The 19,066-nt window shown below is 40.0% G+C and overlaps 1 protein-coding gene across 4 annotated transcripts in view; it reads right to left on the bottom strand.

The window, feature by feature from the left end:
• Positions 1-328: 328 nt before the first annotated feature.
• heatr3 (HEAT repeat containing 3) overlaps positions 329-19,066 on the bottom strand; it is a 45,084-nt gene continuing 26,346 nt past the window's right edge. For 3 of the 4 annotated variants that reach the window (XM_059651671.1, XM_059651670.1, XM_048546867.2), the window contains exons 6-15: positions 15,779-15,919; positions 14,663-14,952; positions 13,189-13,279; positions 5,425-5,570; positions 3,208-3,290; positions 2,983-3,119; positions 1,655-1,743; positions 1,313-1,459; positions 762-938; positions 329-565 (exon numbers count right to left, since the gene is read on the bottom strand). In XM_059651671.1, the coding sequence (XP_059507654.1) occupies positions 452-565; positions 762-938; positions 1,313-1,459; positions 1,655-1,743; positions 2,983-3,119; positions 3,208-3,290; positions 5,425-5,570; positions 13,189-13,279; positions 14,663-14,952; positions 15,779-15,919 (1,415 nt within the window). In that variant the 3' untranslated portion in view covers positions 329-451. The remainder of the gene's footprint in view (positions 566-761; positions 939-1,312; positions 1,460-1,654; positions 1,744-2,982; positions 3,120-3,207; positions 3,291-5,424; positions 5,571-13,188; positions 13,280-14,662; positions 14,953-15,778; positions 15,920-19,066) is intronic. The other variant, XM_048546868.2, reaches the window with a different exon arrangement.

The raw sequence follows: 19,066 nt of genomic DNA on the forward strand, positions 1-19,066 counted from the left end.
ACTTCAAAGATTTCTTATTATAACTATGTCATCCACATGAATTATACATCAAATGCATCATGTGTAATGTTACAATAACCTATTGTGATTCTTAAGGGGTAGGGCATGGTTTTGTTGCTTTTCTTCCCCAACGCGTGCGCCCCCCCAAAAAAAAATCTGACTGGCTACAATAAAATAAACAATTTGGTATGGCTTTCAAAAAAATGATATTTATGCTAATAGCCTCAGTACTAACGTAATTAAACAGCACTGTTTGAAAGCAAAACATTTTGTAACAACCCAGGTTTTACGGAGTGTCTTGAGTAATAAATTACGGCATAATTCAAAATCTTTTAAAAATTTGTTTACTGGACATCAACAATTTCACAACTGCGTGTGTCAAAATAAGAAAGTCTCAACTGGAAATATAAAATTCAACTTTCCTTTAAAATCAACCTTCGTGGTTATCGGCTTATTTTTTTGCTAAAGCCTCTTGGTAGGCAATAAATCGCTTCAGATTAATCTTCACATTGTCAAGGACCAGTCGTTGATCTGGAGTGATGTTACCTTTACCTTCCTTTTGGATCTAATAAAACAAAAGAGGTTTCCTATTAGAAGCAGACTCTCAAGCATAACTTTAAATGAAAAGAAAAACCTTTATGAACCTCTGTACTAGAACCACTTCACAGAACATTGCTTTTAATTCATTAACTTGCAAAGCCTTGGTTAAAAACTTGAAAGAATCACTGCATTATTACTACAGTATATTTTATGTCAATTACCCTGGATTTGAAAATTGGTTGAAAGGACTTCAGGGCCTGGACGAGCTTCATCTGGTCTGCTACCTTCTCTGCCTCTTTCCCATCAGCAAACACATCAATAAGGGCATCCAGGGCTTCACCAACTACCACGAGTGAGGAATCCTTTTTGGCTACTTGAAGCAAAAAGTTTCCTATCGTCTGGAATTAATAAAACACATGGAAAGATGGAAAATACACACAGATCTAAGTAAACTGTAGTATGATCAATACAGAGAGAATATTGAAAAACCTTTCAAATAATTTTGTAAGCTAGCTCTGCAGAACTATGGACTCGGTTCAATATATTTTGTAAAGGATGTTAATACATTCTCAGTTGCATAAATGTATTTACTTTTAATTATGTAGTAAAGTGCTAATTTTTACTCTGCCATATTGCTGGCACACAAGCAATGTAAGCTTGCAAACCTCTTTCACTATTTTTAGCTTTATTCAGTATGTCACTACGTTTAGTTCAAACTCTGTTAGAGTTCAGTGCACAGGTATAAAAAAAAAGTATAATTCTTTGCCAATACCTTGAGCATCTCGGCTGTGTTATCTTCTTTGGCGAGCGCACTGCCGCTAATTCCCATAATGGCAACCACATTCACTCGTGTACTGGTGTTTTCACATTGAGCTCCTGCCTCACACAATATCATTAGCTGTTGTGCAGTCAGGCTCTGCTTTGTAATAGAAAAGACAGCCAAAAATGAGCTAACACTAAGAAAGTGAGCAATGAATGTATTAGCTATCATTTGTCTTTCCCACTTGTTAAATGCAATTAGCAGTTAGTTTTGCATTTAAACCAATAGTTTAAAGAATAAAATAAATATGATTTCATTGATTGAGAGAAATTTCAAATGCAATACAGAACTTACTTGCGGAAGATTCTGGGAAGCTATTCTCTGCAACAAAGACCTTATTGCACTAGTCACAGCCTCTAAAAACTCTGAATCCTTTGGCAGCTCTGCAACAAAAGCAGATGAAAAGAAATTTACAAAACACAGTTATTACATGAGACAAACAAACTGGGCCTTTACTGAACTCTGAACCTCACCTAATAAATTCACTCAAGCCTGGCTCTTATATCACAGAGCACATTGATAGTATGGCCGACAGTTCATACTGGTATCTGGAAATCAGCTAAACTAGCATCAAAAATTAAGGAATTTTAAATACAAGGTATGCAAGAACAAATAACGTTTTCTTGATCATTAATGTTTCTTAATCCAGTATTGTGCTGCTGGTTAGCATTCTCCTTTGGCCACCCCTTCGAATCAAAGCCAACAGCACAGTGAGTTTTTGTGAATGATACACGTGTGTCCATTCAAGGGAGCACTTTAAATTTGAATGCATTACATAAAGTAAAAACATGAGTACGTTTTTAAACATCTTTAAATGTTAAAAATAATTAAGAAACTGACTAGGCTATGCAATAAAATTCATAAATGGTTCAGTCCATGACAATTTTATGAAAAGTTCTTCAGTGATTTAAAACCAGATTACTCACAGATGGTAGACTCAACACTTAACAAAAGTGTTTATTTTAAATTGCACATATAATTCAGCAAAGTACCACTCTAAACTTCAACAAAAACATCTTAATGTAAGAAAAAGTAACAATTCTGTATTTTGTCCTGCATTATGGTGCTGGTTCATGCACAACGATATTTTATGATTGCATAAATGTGTTTGCACTTAACTTCACAATTTGCTCCCATTTTGCCAATTGTGCGAAAAGCAAAAACATCTTCTTTATGGTGATTTTTGATATTTTATTTATTTTAAAAATGTTTTATACTACCCATTATTCCTTGCTAATTGCTACAGTCCCACCTTATAAAAGCAGAATGTGAGAGAGAAACTCAGCAGGTTTGGCAACATCTGTGGAGAGACACAGTCAACGTTTTGAGTCTAAGACGACCCTTCTTTGGTACATCCCCCTTATAAACACATTTTTTAAAAAAACTGTCAAAAGCTAGCAACACATTCAGCAGTCAAGTAAGACTATGAATTCCGGTTAGTTACTGTCATGAAATTTTAATGACAGCTAGTGACAATATTGACTCACATGAAGACATTAACGGTTTTACTTGAACAGAATTCTACACTGGGAAATATGCATAATACTGATATTCTACGGCAATAGCATGGAAAAGAAAAATGTGGAAAATACTAAGTGCTTAACTATATCCAATTAACTCACCTGATTGGGAGAAAACAAGCTTTGCAAGGTGCTGTGAAAGAGCCTGAAGTGCAACTGGTCCTCCAAGCTCCTCTATATCCAATACTGATAAAAGGTTATGGAGACAGGTCAGGGCTCTGCATTGTATTCGTTTCATTCTATGGCGAAATGTGACAAAAGATTGTAAAATGTTCAAACTTCCTTTGGCTCTGTTAATTTACAGCACATAGAAGTTCTTTTACTTACTTTGCAATTAAATGTTGCCAAGATGGATATTTCATACATATGTCCACAGTTACACTGTCTGGAAACTCTGTCTTCTCCAGAACCTAAGGATTTATCAGTTAAGACAAGCATTATTAAAAAGAAAAAGCATTTTATCAGCTCCCAAGCATCCACTGATATCTCTTTTTCATCCATCAGTGCCAGGTCTTAATTCATTATTAGGCCAAATATTTAACAAATCTGTACATGCAATTTACTTTCAGATTCACGGCTGTGATGTAAAAAGTTTTACCACATTAACCTAACTAATGTTCTGTGTGAACGTTTGGAAGATTCACACTTAACACAGCAAGTGAGAAACACTAACAAGATAACAGTTTGATTTTTTACACTGGTAGAAGATTCACCCCAGGGAAGAGAAACACATCAACTCATGCCAGCTACATAGCATGCACAATAATTGTTGTGGAGTAACTTGCCATATTCTGCAAAGGGTAATTTGACAACACAAACTCAAGGCAAGGATATAGGAATCAATAACGATTCAATAAAGAAATCCTTATTAAAGTACATTATTCTTTAGCACTCGTACAAACCTAATTGTTTAATGTTTTTGTTATGATTGCAGATAGGTATGTTATCGATCAGCAATAGCTGATGGACTTGACAGATGGTGCTGCCTGACTACACTGCTGAACTAATCAATGTTCCTTGTTGATGGCTTCATTACTGCCAGTAAGGCTGATTTCCTGACACACTGCAGTTGCATGCAGTGGTTTTCACACATATCCTAATTTCCCAATTTCAAGCTTCGATTTTTTAGAAATCTGCCTTTTTCTAAACCAACCACTTCAGAGACAAACACAGTTGCACAGTTACTCACCAGACATTTTATTAAACCATTTTCATTAAACCGTACTCAATGTGCCATTATCATCTTTAAATCTAGCTAATTGGCAGATTGACTAAACCCTAACCTGGACAGTTTTATATGCTTTAACAAATGAATAGTATATTTTCCTATGGTGATTTCCCTGGAACAGAGGCTGAAGGACGACCTTAAAGAGGATCATAAAATCATGATGGGCATGGATAGAGTAAATAGACAAAGTCTTTTTCCCAGTGTGGGGAAGTCCAAAACTAGAGGGCATAGGTTTAATATGAGAGGGGGAAAGGTTTAAAAGGAACCTAAGGGGCAACTTTTTCAAGCAAGTGTGGTACATGTATCAAACGAGCTGCCAGAAGTAGTGGTGGAGGCTTGTACAATTACCACATTTTGAAAGGCATCTGGATAGGTATATGAATAGGAAGGGTGTCAAAGGATATGGGCCAAATGCTGGAAAATGGGACTAGATTTATTTAGGATACCTGGTCAGCACGGACAAGTTGGACTGAAGGGTCTGTATATCTCTATGACTCTATGAATGATATAAGCGGTCAGTTAGACCTCTAAAATTGCATCGCTAAATGGCAAACATCTGATGTCATTCAAAATGTTCAAAAGGCAAACCTGTTTCGGAAAGAAAAGGTTCGGACTCTCGAATGATTGGAAACTCTTTGAACATTTTTTTTTTGAGTGTTATGTAGATTTGCCTTCAAGTATAATCCTGAAGTCATGAGTTGAGCATCATAGGCTGGAAATTGTTGATTCTGAAACAAAGAAATTTTCTCCACCCTCTTGGAAACCAACATTATTGTCAGATAATTACCACGCAACCCCAGAGTAAGTTCTTTCGATTTAAAAGACGATAAGTAGCAAAATACATGAATGTTAGTTGCCGGTTTAAAGCAATTTTTTAACGCTAATTACATCAATCAGCCCTAACTGAAACTGGCATAATTCTCTTCAGTAATTAATTTCATCCCATAATATTATTAAAACAAATTCTACAAAGTTGTAAATGAGAACAAGATTATGGAATGCTACCAGTAACAGTTTTTGTCAATGCTAATTATGTAGCTGCTGTTAGACATGCTCATGGAGCTACTGTTTTCAGCATTATCCGTTCGTGCTTTCAACAATGGCATCAAGTAAAATCTGATCTCCATTGAGAATTTTAGCATGAAGCAAAGGCACTAATACAATAGCCAGAAAACAAAGTTGCAAAAGAACTGTGACAAACAAGTAGAGCCTACACATTCCACGGCAAACACCATTTAACTCATTGCCAGAGAGCATTGAGAAAAAGAAAATTTTGTTCATTCTAAAAATTATAACCAAAGAGTTTGCATGTTTACCCTTTTTGGAATAAGGTAGATCACAAGTGCAGAGAGGACTTCTGCAGACAGACAGGGAGGAGAAAACAGCATCCCAGCCCCTTCAGTCATAGAGTTATCACTTTCATCACTGCTTGAGATTTCCTCCCACTCATCATCTGAAGGATCTGAGTACAAACAGAAATTGAAGTGTCAAAACCATAATGTTAACACAGAGGACATTGGTTCTACTATTAACATTCAGATCAATCAAGTGTGTACTTATTGAGTATGTCATGTTTTGCTTTGCATATTTTTGTTGGATACTTAACTGAAGACTGTTACATTGATGATTTAATTACATTCACCTGATGATTAATTCTGATATAATGCAAAATATATTGGTTGTTTAAACTACAGTCTGGTGAAATTTCATAAGGTTTTTGTATTGTTCTGTGCAATATCAGATTGAAATAGTATAATTTTAAAACACTTTCAGTTAAATGTATCCATTTTAATATGTCAAGATCTAGCCACATATTTGGTTAAGAGACTTAATGTTTCATAAATTAATAGGATTAAGTAACAATAAGGGTATATTCTGAAATACAGTTTTACTTTAGCTCACAGATTTGGGCTATTCATAAGCTGAATCTCTAATGACTGACTTATCCAGGAGAAATTTGAGAGAGAAACAGTTCATGTCTCAAGTGATAGTTGTGAAAGACTTCTCATTTAACGTGAATCACAGTCACAGGATGGGAAACCAGAAAAATTATATAGTCGAGTATGGATAAATCTGTGGACGAGGGCTTCAGCATCACCTGGATTGATATGGGATATATGCAGACCATCTCGCAGTAGGTGGAGGTAATCATAATTTTGTTACAGGAACTGTGGGATCACAATTTCAGCTTGAGTGTGAAAGATAGACAGCTTGCAAACAGCAACTTCTAGCTGAAGATGGGAGCTGGGAAAAAGGATTTGTAATCAGTGGCCAAAGTATGGAGTGTGGGCTAAACTGAGGATGCTGAAAACTGTGGTGTTGGAATCTTACACTCTGCCATTCATGGTCATGCATTCAAATGTCTGGGCCACAACTAATTGGATTAATTCCCTAATTTCTCCATTTCACTCCCTCCTTGAAGACATCCCAAATTTAAAAATACAGTCCCAAAACAACAATCTTTACAAACCTCTGAATTGAAAGACCTGAAAAAGAGGTATTTAAAGTGATAAAAGAGATTTTTGTAAAGGATGAGGAGAAAATCACATAAGCTTTGTGCAGAAGGAAGTCATTTGACCCATCGTGTATCTTTGGTAAAACTATCGAATTAGCCCCACTACTTATAGCCCAAACGTTTTCCCTTTCAAGTATTTATCCAACTTTATGTTCATTGCTATTGCCGGAAACAAATTCCATTACACTTTCAGATCATGACAATTTGCTGCAGCAAGAAAACGTTTCCTCATGTCAGCTCTAATGCTTCTGTCAGTCTCCTTAAATCAAAGTTCTCTGGCTAAAGGCTCTTCTGCCATTGGAATATATTTCTCATTATTTGTTCTACCAAAATCATTATTGTTTTTAAAAACTTCTATCAAATTTGCTCTTAAATTTTTTCTGCCATACACTGTTCGGAGGAAATCCCACTTCGCCTGTCTTTCCTGGCAACTGATGTGTTTTATCTCTGGTACTATTCTAGCAAATTTTGCATCAACTTTAAAGCCTCATTTTTTTTTCCCAACACGCAATATCCGGAATTTAACACAGGACTCCAGCTAAGACCTAATCAGTATTCTATCAGCTATTTGGCTTAACTTGGTTACTCTTGTATCTCATTCATCTATGAAGCAAAGGATCCCATATCTTTGAATAGCTTCCTCAACTTGCTCTGCTAACAAAGGTATGTGCATACACATCCAAGTCTCTTTGCATGCAACGACTTCAAAATATACCAGTTTGTCTCTATTGCCTCACCGCATCCTTCTCCAAAAAAGTATCATTTCACACCCCTCGAGATGAACTTAACCTGCCAAATGTCAGTCCATTTAACCAATCTATGTCCTAATCTCTGTTCCTGTCCCCTTAATTGTTAATTACATTTCCGAGATTTGTGTCATCTGCAAACTTTGACATTATGTCCAGCATACCAACCCCAGGTCATGTATGTCAAAATGAAGTTTCAATCCATGGGGTGGCTAAAACTAGTTGCCATCAATGCAAGATAAATCCAGTAGAGACTGTAGTTCAAACTTTAACCAAAGGATGATAAGTATGTGAAACTTGTTACCATGTGGATTGGTTGAGTTGACTAGCATAGATGCATTTAAGGATGTTAAATAGGTACATGACAAGGAAAGAATTGGAAGGATTTGCTGATAGGATTAGACAGCAGGAGCGAGGACCCAAGAGGGATGTATTGATTGTACCATGATAAATCTCAAGACACAGTGCACCCAAGCTTCCAGAAAACACATGACTAAACTGCTCATGTACAAGTTCAAACATAGAAACAAAAGTGATCTTATCTTGAATTTTTATATCGGATCCTTCAAAAGAATAGACTATTCTTAACTACTAGCCAAGAGGGAAACATCAAAAAAGTTATAATCTTCAAGATATTTTACACTACTGATTTCAAAGGGAAAATGAACAATATCTCAAATTTCAATTCAACATTTAAAAGAGAATTCATGTAAACCATTCTGCGATTGACTCCTAATTTAAAAATATCTTACAAGCAATAAAAAACACAACTAACATAACACTCTTTATGATACAGACAATATATGATATCTATTCTATATGATAGAAGGGAAGAAAAATACGTGTTCCAAAATGGAAAGAGGAAGAGGATTTTGGAACATTAATGGGCTTCCTGGATTATGCACAAATTGTGAATAAAATTCCAGACAACAATTTATTCTCTCCTTACTAAAAGCAGTTTTTAAAAAAATCTTACGTCTTGAAATGGATGAAAAAGTGTCTTTTTGGCTTTTCAATTGTTCATGCAATCTCAACCATTTTCCGGTTTCTAACAATGCAAACTGTGAAAATTGGCGTGTAAAAAAAACAGGAAGACAATTGACATTTACATACACGAAGGTGACGTTAATTTCTGCCAAAAAAGATAAGACACAAGGAAATTTAGAACTTTAAAGGTAGAAATGGATTTGAAGAATCCACTTTAAACAGTCCATGTCCAACCTTTCTTATTAATGTAACAAAAAAAATTTGAGCCTCTGAATGCTAACAACAATCTGTCCACCAGGGTGTAGTATTATTTCAGAATAAAAATGGGCAGTAACATATTGACTAAAACACTACAGCAAGAACAATATCCAAATTCATCTTTGCTGGATAATCACCCTCAGTTCAAACAAAGATGAACCAAGCCAAATAATTTATAGTATTTTGTAAATAATGCAACACACTATTTCGTAACATTTTCTCTTTAATTTAAGGAAATACTTGAGGTAACATTCAAAACTGGCTCATTTCTGAAAATGAAATGATCCACACATGTTTTTTCTTGACTGCAGCACTGTTTGAAGTATTGAAATGCAGCATCAGCAATCTCAGTGTTTAATTTATAAAAAGGCCCTTCCCTGGGATAATAAAATGTGAGGCTGGATGAACACAGCAGGCCAAGCAGCATCTCAGGAGCACAAAAGCTGACGTTTCGGGCCTAGACCCTTCATCAGAGAGGGGGATGGGGGGAGGGAACTGGAATAAATAGGGAGAGAGGGGGAGGCGGACCAAAGATGGAGAGTAAAGAAGATAGGTGGAGAGGGTGTAGGTGGGGAGGTAGGGAGGGGATAGGTCAGTCCAGGGAAGACGGACAGGTCAAGGAGGTGGGATGAGGTTAGTAGGTAGCTGGGGGTGCGGCTTGGGGTGGGAGGAAGGGATGGGTGAGAGGAAGAACCGGTTAGGGAGGCAGAGACAGGTTGGACTGGTTTTGGGATGCAGTGGGTGGGGGGGGAAGAGCTGGGCTGGTTGTGTGGTGCAGTGGGGGGAGGGGATGCACTGGGCTGGTTTAGGGATGCAGTAGGGGAAGGGGAGATTTTGAAACTGGTGAAGTCCACATTGATACCATATGGCTGCAGGGTTCCCAGGCGGAATATGAGTTGCTGTTCCTGCAACCTTCGGGTGGCATCATTGTGGCAGTGCAGGAGGCCCATGATGGACATGTCATCAAGAGAATGGGAGGGGGAGTGGAAATGGTTTGCAACTGGGAGGTGCAGTTGTTTGTTGCGAACTGAGCGGAGGTGTTCTGCAAAGCGGTCCCCAAGCCTCCGCTTGGTTTCCCCAATGTAGAGGGAGCCGCACCGGGTACAGTGGATGCAGTATACCACATTGGCAGATGTGCAGGTGAACCTCTGCTTAATGTGGAATGTCATCTTGGGGCCTGGGATGGGGGTGAGGGAGGAGGTATGGGGACAAGTGTAGCATTTCCTGCGGTTGCAGGGGAAGGTGCCGGGTGTGGTGGGGTTGGAGGGCAGTGTGGAGCGAACAAGGGAGTCACGGAGAGAGTGGTCTCTCCGGAAAGCAGACAGGGGAGGGGATGGAAAAATGTCTTGGGTGGTGGGGTCGGATTGTAAATGGCGGAAGTGTCGGAGGATAATGCGTTGTATCCGGAGGTTGGTAGGGTGGTGTGTGAGAACGAGGGGGATCCTCTTGGGGCGGTTGTGGCGGGGGCGGGGTGTGAGGGATGTGTCGCGGGAAATGCGGGAGACGCGGTCAAGGGCGTTCTCAATCACCGTGGGGGGAAAGTTGCGGTCCTTAAAGAACTTGGACATCTGGGATGTGCGGGAGTGGAATGTCTTATCGTGGGAGCAGATGCGGCGGAGGCGGAGGAATTGGGAATAGGGGATGGAATTTTTGCAGGAGGGTGGGTGGGAGGAGGTGTATTCTAGGTAGCTGTGGGAGTCGGTGGGCTTGAAATGGACATCAGTTACAAGCTGGTTGCCTGAGATGGAGACTGAGAGGTCCAGGAAGGTGAGGGATGTGCTGGAGATGGCCCAGGTGAACTGAAGGTTGGGGTGGAAGGTGTTGGTGAAGTGGATGAACTGTTCGAGCTCCTCTGGGGAGCAAGAGGCAGCGCCGATACAGTCATCAATGTACCGGAGGAAGAGGTGGGGTTTGGGGCCTGTGTAGGTGCGGAAGAGGGACTGTTCCACGTAACCTACAAAGAGGCAGGCATAGCTGGGGCCCATGCGGGTGCCCATGGCCACCCCCTTAGTCTGTAGGAAGTGGGAGGAGTCAAAAGAGAAGTTGTTGAGTGTGAGGACGAGTTCAGCTAGGGTAGGAAGTGGGAGGAGTCAAAAGAGAAGTTGTTGAGTGTGAGGACGAGTTCAGCTCCGCTTCTTCCTGTCCCGCAGGCCCGACCAGGCCCCCTCCACCGACACTCTCATCCGGAAAGACTGACCTATCCCCTCCCTACCTCCCCACCTACACCCTCTCCACCTATCTTCTTTACTCTCCATCTTCGGTCCGCCTCCCCCTCTCTCCCTATTTATTCCAGTTCCCTCCCCCCATCCCCCTCTCTGATGAAGGGTCTAGGCCCGAAACGTCAGCTTTTGTGCTCCTGAGATGCTGCTTGGCCTGCTGTGTTCATCCAGCCTCACATTTTATTATCTTGGAATCTGCAGTTCCCATTATCTCATCCCTGGGATAACATTGGCTGTCAATTCTTCTCAATGTCCAGTTTGAAGAATCCTTCCCATACCTTGTTTTCTATCACAAGTACCTATAGTCTAAGATTTCCCGATATATGCCTGTACTTTTGGCTAGTAATCCATACCCAAACAATGCTATTTCCCCATTTTTCCGTGTTACCTTCTAATCTTTACAGTTATGTCTTCCCATCTCTTGTACTACCCTGCTGGAGCCCACAGCCTCGCCAGGGATATTCTGCAATGATTTCAGAAGACAGCAGAACCAACTCCTCAGGAGCATCCTGCCAACTGATCACAACCAATCAACTCATTTCAAATGTTCTTCTCACTGACAGCCACGCCAAACATCACCAAGAATACTAAGATTTTAGAACAGATTGGTAGCTCAGGTTGTGAATGCTGTGGTTGCTTGGCTTGCTGAGCTGGTTTGTTGTTTTGCACATGTTTCATTACCCTGCTGGTAACATCAGTACAGCGTCCAATGAAGCGTGGTGGTGTTTTCCCATCTGTTATTTAAACTCTGGTGTCCATTCAGCTGGACAACCTGAACTCCAGTTTTCCTTTGCAGTGGAGTGTGTATGGGGTCGAGCTCTACATGTTTATTGATGGCTTTCTTCATGGAGTACCAGGCTTCTCTGCATGTTTCTGCTTTGCTTTTCCCAATCCAATTGGTGGTTCTCCTTATCCATGTGGATAGAGATGAGTGAGTATTAGTCGTGTCTTTTTGTTGCCAGTTGGTGTTCATGTACCCTTGCGGTTAATTTCCTTCCTGTTTGTCTGATGTAGTGTCTGTCACAGTCTCTGCAGGGAATCTTGTAGATGACATTGGTCCTGTCTGTAGTGGGTCTTTGGTTCGGGTTCGCAGTTGGCAAAGGGTTGATGTGGGTTTGTGTGCTACTTTGATGCCCAGTGGTCGTAAGAGCCTTGTGGTCAGTTCAGGTGTGTTCTTGGTGTAAGGTAGCATGAGGAGTTTTCGGGGAAGGTACTACGTTCCTGGTGTCGTTGGTGTAATAGGCATCTTTTGATCCAGTTTTTCGGGTATCCATTGTCTTTGAGTACCTGGAAGAGGTACTCTTCTTCTTCCTGGCTTAGCTCTGTGCTGCAGCAGTGTGTTGTTGCCTATTTAAATAATGTTCTCACGCAACTTCTGTGACACACGATCTAATAAACAACACCCTCATAGAGATCAGATTCACCAGTGAGAAGAACAAACAGCTCCCATTCCTGGACATCATGGTAGAACACAGGACAAATGGAGAACTTCTAATAACACGGTGCACAGCAATGCCACACACACTGACCAAGTACTGAATTTCGACAGCAACCACCGTAACACACACAAATCAAGAGGAACAGCTGAACTGACCACAAGGCTCTTACAACCATTGCGCATCAGAATAGCACACAAACCCACATGAACTCTTCACCAACTGCTCACCCCAACCAAAGACCCACTACCCGCTATGGACAGGACCAATGTCATATACAAGATTCCTTGCAGAAACACTACATCAAACAAACAGGAAAGAAATTAACTACAAGGGTACACAAACATCAACTGGCAACAAAAAAAAACACCACCAATACTCACTCATCTCTATCCACATGGATAAGGAGAACTACCAATTCAACTGGGACAAGCAAAGCAGACACAAGCATGGGAATTCCTAGAAGCCTGGTACTCCAAGAAAGCCATCAATAAACACATAGAACTCGACCCCATCTCCACTCCACTGTGAAGGAAAACCGGAAGCAAGGTAATCCAGCTCAACGGACACCAAAGTTTAAACAACAGGCGGGAAAACACAATGGCGCTTCATCGGAGGCTGCACTGATGATGCTACCCAGCATGGTAATGAAATATCTGCGACGCAACGAACCAACTCAGCCAGCCAACCAACCACAATACCAATAGTACTCTTGCCCAGAGAGGAATCTCATATAGAGAGCAGCTGTTATCTCCCTTAGCGATATCTCATTGTTACAAAGATCCAGCTCTCACACTTGGTCCTACCGTATCACGAATAACAAGTGCTGCAGGAGGAATACACTCAAGATGGTCATCCCATACAAGTAGCACATTAAAAATGAAAACATCTTTGCAAAGAGTGTGATTTCAGTTCATACCTTCTGAACAACACATATTAACAATGATCTCCAAGGCAGTCTGTTGAGCAGCCAGCAGGGCAGTGGCATGCTTCAGCTCCTCACTCCGGAACTATATATAAATAATAATGAGAAAACATCAAAATGTTACAAACACTTCTAGATGTTCTGCTGGAAATCAAATGAAGCTGCACATTTGGCAATGGTACAATATGAAGTAGATTGAAGGCAATGTCGTCAACGTTCTGTGCAGCATGTGATTTATTTTTAACAAAGTGTCAATGGCCAACCGAGATTCATTGCTTCAAAAGTGAAAATTACCAGGCAGTCACTATCTAAAGTGAAGTCATTTAAAGTCACCCTGGCCTGTCGTTTCTCTGCCTGAAAATAAAGGCATTGCATTGAGCGAGTCTCAAGGCAAATGAGCTTAGTCCTGCAATGGTCTGAATCAAATTCACTCCCCAGTCAGTAATTGCAACTAGGCATCCCCAGACAAGTGAACTGCATACAGATATTCTAGAAGGTGTGGTTAGCATGATACACAGATATTTTACATTGTTCAAAATTTATTTAAAACATCCAAGCCTGTTTTAAATGGCCTAGAATATCTTGGAAACACATATTGCAAATGAGGTAATGCCTTCAGTAGGCAGATGTTGGAGTCAGAAGTCAGCTACTGTTTTTGACTGACTTCTGATAACATCTGTCCAGCTAGGGGTTCAAATTAAAACCAGTTTCCTATCCATCTCAACATTAACTACTTTACGGTGCTTTCAAAAAAAGTGACCAGATTACTGAAAAACTACCACTTGTGGCAACTGGAGGATAAAATGTTTTCAGTGGAGCAGCAGTGGCTCAGTGCTTAGCACTACTGCGTCACAGGGGCTCGACTTCGATTCCACCCTCGGGCGACTGTCTGTGTGCCAGTTGATGTTCATGTACCCTTGCGGTTAATTTCCTTCTAGTTTGTCCGATGTAGTGTCTGTCACAGTCTCTGCAGGGAATCTTGTAGATGACATCGGTCCTGTCCGTAGTGGGTCTTTGGTTCGGGTTCGCAGTTGGCACAGGGTTGATGTGGGTTTGTGTGCTACTTTGATGCCCAGTGGGGTGTGCACATTCTCCACGTATCTGTGTGGGTTTCCTCCAGGTGCTTCACTTTCCTCCCCACAGTTCAAAGATGTGCAGGTTAGGTGGATTAGCCATGCTAAGTTGCCAGTAGTATTCAGGGACGTGGAGATGATGTGGGTTATGGGGAAATGTGTCTGGGTGGGATGCTCTGAGAGTTGGTATGGACTTGCTGGGCTGAAGGGCCTGCTTCCACACTGTAGGAATTCTAGGATGCTATGATATCCTGCTTATTTGCAACCTCAATATGTTCCATGATTTCAACAATTACTCAACAAGAACAAGTTAAAACATGTAAAAGTGATTACTGAAAACATTTAAGATACAATAAAATGTGGCTCAAAACGTTTTAGGATTATTTGATGCTTACTGGCAGAAGGTCAGAAATGTCACCGTTTTTCACGTTCTCTGCTTTTTCTTGATGTGCAGTTTTCTGCATCCCATCCTTTAGGGTGGAAATATCATCATCTGCATTGATCATTTCCTCTTCCATTTCAATCCCTGCCTCAACCTTGGGCATTGCATGAGCAGCCTGCCCAAGAGTCAGAATGATCTGATTGGTGTTCTGCTCCAAAGTTTCTGATAGAATCCTTATAACAGCATTTATTGTGTCTGCCTGACTGCTGAGAGGTACAACACTCTTCACATTCCACACAGTACCTAAAGGCAAGTGTCATTTACAATCATAAATATGCACATCGTAAACCAAAGTACTCCAGTCACAGCAGATTAGAAACTTCGCAAACCACTAGGCACCATTGTCCCTTACCATTCACAACTCACAACAATTACATTGCCTACAGCAGTATACTGTATCCTGTTATACCTTTTTACTTTCATTAATAACAATTTACCACTTGTGGACCATATTAACATCACTGAAGTGAAACATACAAATACAGGTAATGAATTGAGCAAATTTCTCATGCACTTAGCACTATTCAGCAGTGACTAACCAAATGGAATTACCCAAATGCTACGAAACCAAAAATTAAAAAAAACATTTCCACAGTGTTCTTACATTAAACAAGGCAGGTCGCTTGGAAATTCACAACTTTTACTGATATATTTTATATATAATTCAACAATAGATTAATAATATTACTTGTCGTCATTTGTTTGCTTTGTTTGGCTAAAAGTTTTGATAAATATCAACTGTAGGTGATGCCTTACCTGAACGTTTTTCAGAATTAAAGCTAAAACTAGGATCTAAACAAACTTCTAAAGAAAAAAACAATTCAAACAAACATACATCTCCTCACATTCCTGTACCTTCCAGCCATTTATAAAAGAGCCTTTTTTCAAATACAATACTGACTTATTTTGATCAGCCATACTTAAAAATATATTTCAAAATAAGCTTTTGCAGCCTAGTGGATACCCAGAAATCACTTCTTATAATGAAATAAATGAAATTAATGTTTCCGCATCTTGGACTGACATCCTTCAGAGCGTTTCGAATTGTTTTTCCTTTTGCACACTTCACCTGCAGCAAGTGTCCTCAACAGACTATGTTCGATATTATCTTCTGAGGACAGAAGCACCATTTCCAACACTTGGAGCGCTGAGGGAATTAAAGATGGCAAAAGCTCGGCGTTGTCTTCACTGATTGTCTGTAAACAATAAGCTGTGGATGGAAAAAGCAAATTCACTTCAGACCATTCAGCCTCATGCATAAAAACTCACCTTACAAACAGAATAAATTAATACCACTGAAAGTCACTCTAATTGATGCATCATTACAGTTATCTGATAAGAACAGGAAGTACAGTTTGTTACTGTCATATTCTGCATCTTGGCTGCCGTTAATCACCACCCCTGACTGCTCATAATCTAAGATTAGAACTGCACCCAAAACTTTGCAAAAATATCCACTCAGCATCCAGGATCCAGGTTTGATCCCAGTCTGTGCCGATCTATGGACGGTGGTAGTAGGAATGCTCCGGGATTACAGGAGGGAAATCCATCAGGGGTCTCCATTCTGACTGTCAGCCAGTGATTGCATACATCTGTCTGCAGCAAGACAGTGTTGCTGAGGACAGAATTGGGCTCATTCTGAAATGAGCATTTTACCAACTGCATCACTTGATCTAAATGAGCAAGTTATGCATAACCTACTTAAAAAGGAGGTCAAAGCTGTTAAACAAAGCCCATCATGCGCTATGTCAGCGGCAGCAGCAGTGGCAGATGTTGCTTACATTAAATTTCAGACATTTTCCACCCACCTGAAGCGAGTCATCCAGGCTGCTTCTGGGAAAGAGACCACTTTGCTTAGAGCTTAACCAACAGAGGTGGGAGAGGCTGTGCTACACCACCTGCTAAAAATTCAGTGTAACTGTCCAAGAGCACATGCTGTGCAAACTAAGCAGGACTATAAATGGTTCGACTCAGTAATCACTTGCACCCCAGCCAAGGGGCCTGTGAAAAGGCAAAGGCACACTGGCAGTGCGCACCTCCCAGTGGTACTCATGGGGCAATTCAGACGTTCCATGTTGTACAATACTAGATCCAGACTGACTTTGTGTTCTGCTTATTCACACATGAAGTGCAATGCTCCTCAAAGCTAGCACCCTAACTCAACAAACAGAGCCATTCCCACCAGAATACAGCTGCTTCAGTGAGGCAGCAGTCAACAAGCAGAGACAACTGTTGGCCAAGATCATATACAGCACTTAGGAACTGGCACCACACAGGGCAAACTATGAAAGGTGTTTATTGAAGGGGTGAGCTCAAGCAGTGCCAAGCTATCCAGGCAACAACTGGCAGTTTCTGCCAAGTAGTACACAAGCGTACAGCAAAAGCAAGATAAATGGAACTTGAAGTGCTAAAGCAGTACATCTTTCAGGCTGAAATGCTGGAGTCACACCAGAAAGCTTATTGGGATATTTGACTAATACAAGTGCAGTTCTAAATTAACCAAATGAGAAGAGGGATTTTGGATCAAGTAAACAAAAGATTTCAAGATTACAGACTAGATTTCATTGACTATTGATTGGATTTTGAGTATCATGTCAGTTTGTCCACTGCTTGTTGAGCAGAATCAAGATATTTGGAGCTACATAAATCATCCCAACCTCCATTATTTCATGGTCATGTAAACTGTGGCCTGTGAATTCTTTTCCTTTTCTGTTATCATTAATTACATTAAAAAGGACATAAAAGATCCAAAAGATCAACTGGAAGATGCATCATCCTACAGATCAAGAGAGAAAGAGGTAAAATCTCGATATCGGGATTGTAACAAAGCTAATGACTGGGAGCAGCTAAAACATTGAGACCACTGAACCCAAAAGACACAAATAATCAATGCTTTCAACCCTCTTGCTGCCATTGGCTAGATTTAAGAAAAACCTTATCAATATCTTTCCAAGGGAAAGGGAGCTATATCTAACGCCAGTACACAAATCGATCTTCAATGAATTATCGATTCAGAGCACAGAACAAAGAAAAAGTTCTGTGAACATACAGGTTCACACCATCTAGGTAGAGAGGTCACTTGAGTTAAAGTAACTATGATACTTCCGAAAAATACTGGTTTAAAGTTAGTCACTTACTTTGTTAATGAAGCTACACATCTGAAGAATTACAACTCTGATTCACCTAACACAAATCACAAGAAGGCAGCTTCAAGTATGTGTAAATGTCATCTGAATCTGCAGCTCATTTATAGATATTTTTAAATCAATCTATTCTGACACCTCAGGAGTGGGTGGGACTTCCAGAGTCTGGGCTTATAGTATTTCACTTCCCAAATTCTCCTTTTATACTATATACAATGCTTTTAAACATTTCAATAAATGGTTCTATTTTTGAAAGCTTTTCAGCAGGTGTAAGTTGTAACAAAAAGGTGAAACCAAAGTGTTGATGATAACAGGAGATAATAAGCTTGACGGCTAACAGTATAACAACTAGCACTGGATCTTTTGAAGTTTCTGTCAAAGGTTTGCACAACACAACCAATTCATTAACTAGTAATTGAAATAGGAAGGCGGAACTCATTCTACCGTGAGCAACTGAAATTATTGTAATAAAATGCTGCAATGTACTTTAGATAGTTACTCTTGGGAATTCAGATTCAGGTCGACCTAGAAACACAATCCAAACAACTCGTGGTTCATTAATCATCATAACAGCACATGAAAGCTATTAAATACACAACTGAGTTGTTACAACAAGCAACAACAGATAAGTAAGCACTAATTCACACATCAACCCCCACACCCCACCATGCATTTATTTTTAATGAGACAGAACAGCAGTAATAAAGTATTCTGTACCTATGATGACTTCATTCCCCCTTCCACCCCAAGCACGTCTTTTTTTTGTTTGTTTAAACACTATCAAAAGCAACACTTCTCATACGAAATTATTTTAAGATATAGCAAATGCCCAGCAGGGACCAAGCAAATAAGCAATTAGTGTCAAAATGGACAGATTTCAGAGACAATCAAAAAGGGAGCTATGTTGTTTGGGAGTTACCAAGGCTAACCTCACACATGATGATGTCTATAGTATCAAACACACAGCTTGTTTTGGTGCCACAAACATACAATCACAAGCTAACATGATAATCCTATGTCAACCTAAAGTTAATTTAAATACCAGAATTTTTCAGCACTTATGCCATCATTCAGAATTTCTGTACTTAATTTTCCACTTTTTAAAAGAATTGCTCTCAAACTTTCGCAAATGAATTGTGCTTTACACCACCAGATGGCAGCAAAGTGGTCAGGTCACATTTCAATTCCTTACTGTACCACTTGATACCACAATA

This window comes from Stegostoma tigrinum, chromosome 16, assembly GCF_030684315.1.
Source record: "Stegostoma tigrinum isolate sSteTig4 chromosome 16, sSteTig4.hap1, whole genome shotgun sequence".
Classification (NCBI taxonomy): Eukaryota; Metazoa; Chordata; class Chondrichthyes; order Orectolobiformes; family Stegostomatidae; genus Stegostoma; species Stegostoma tigrinum.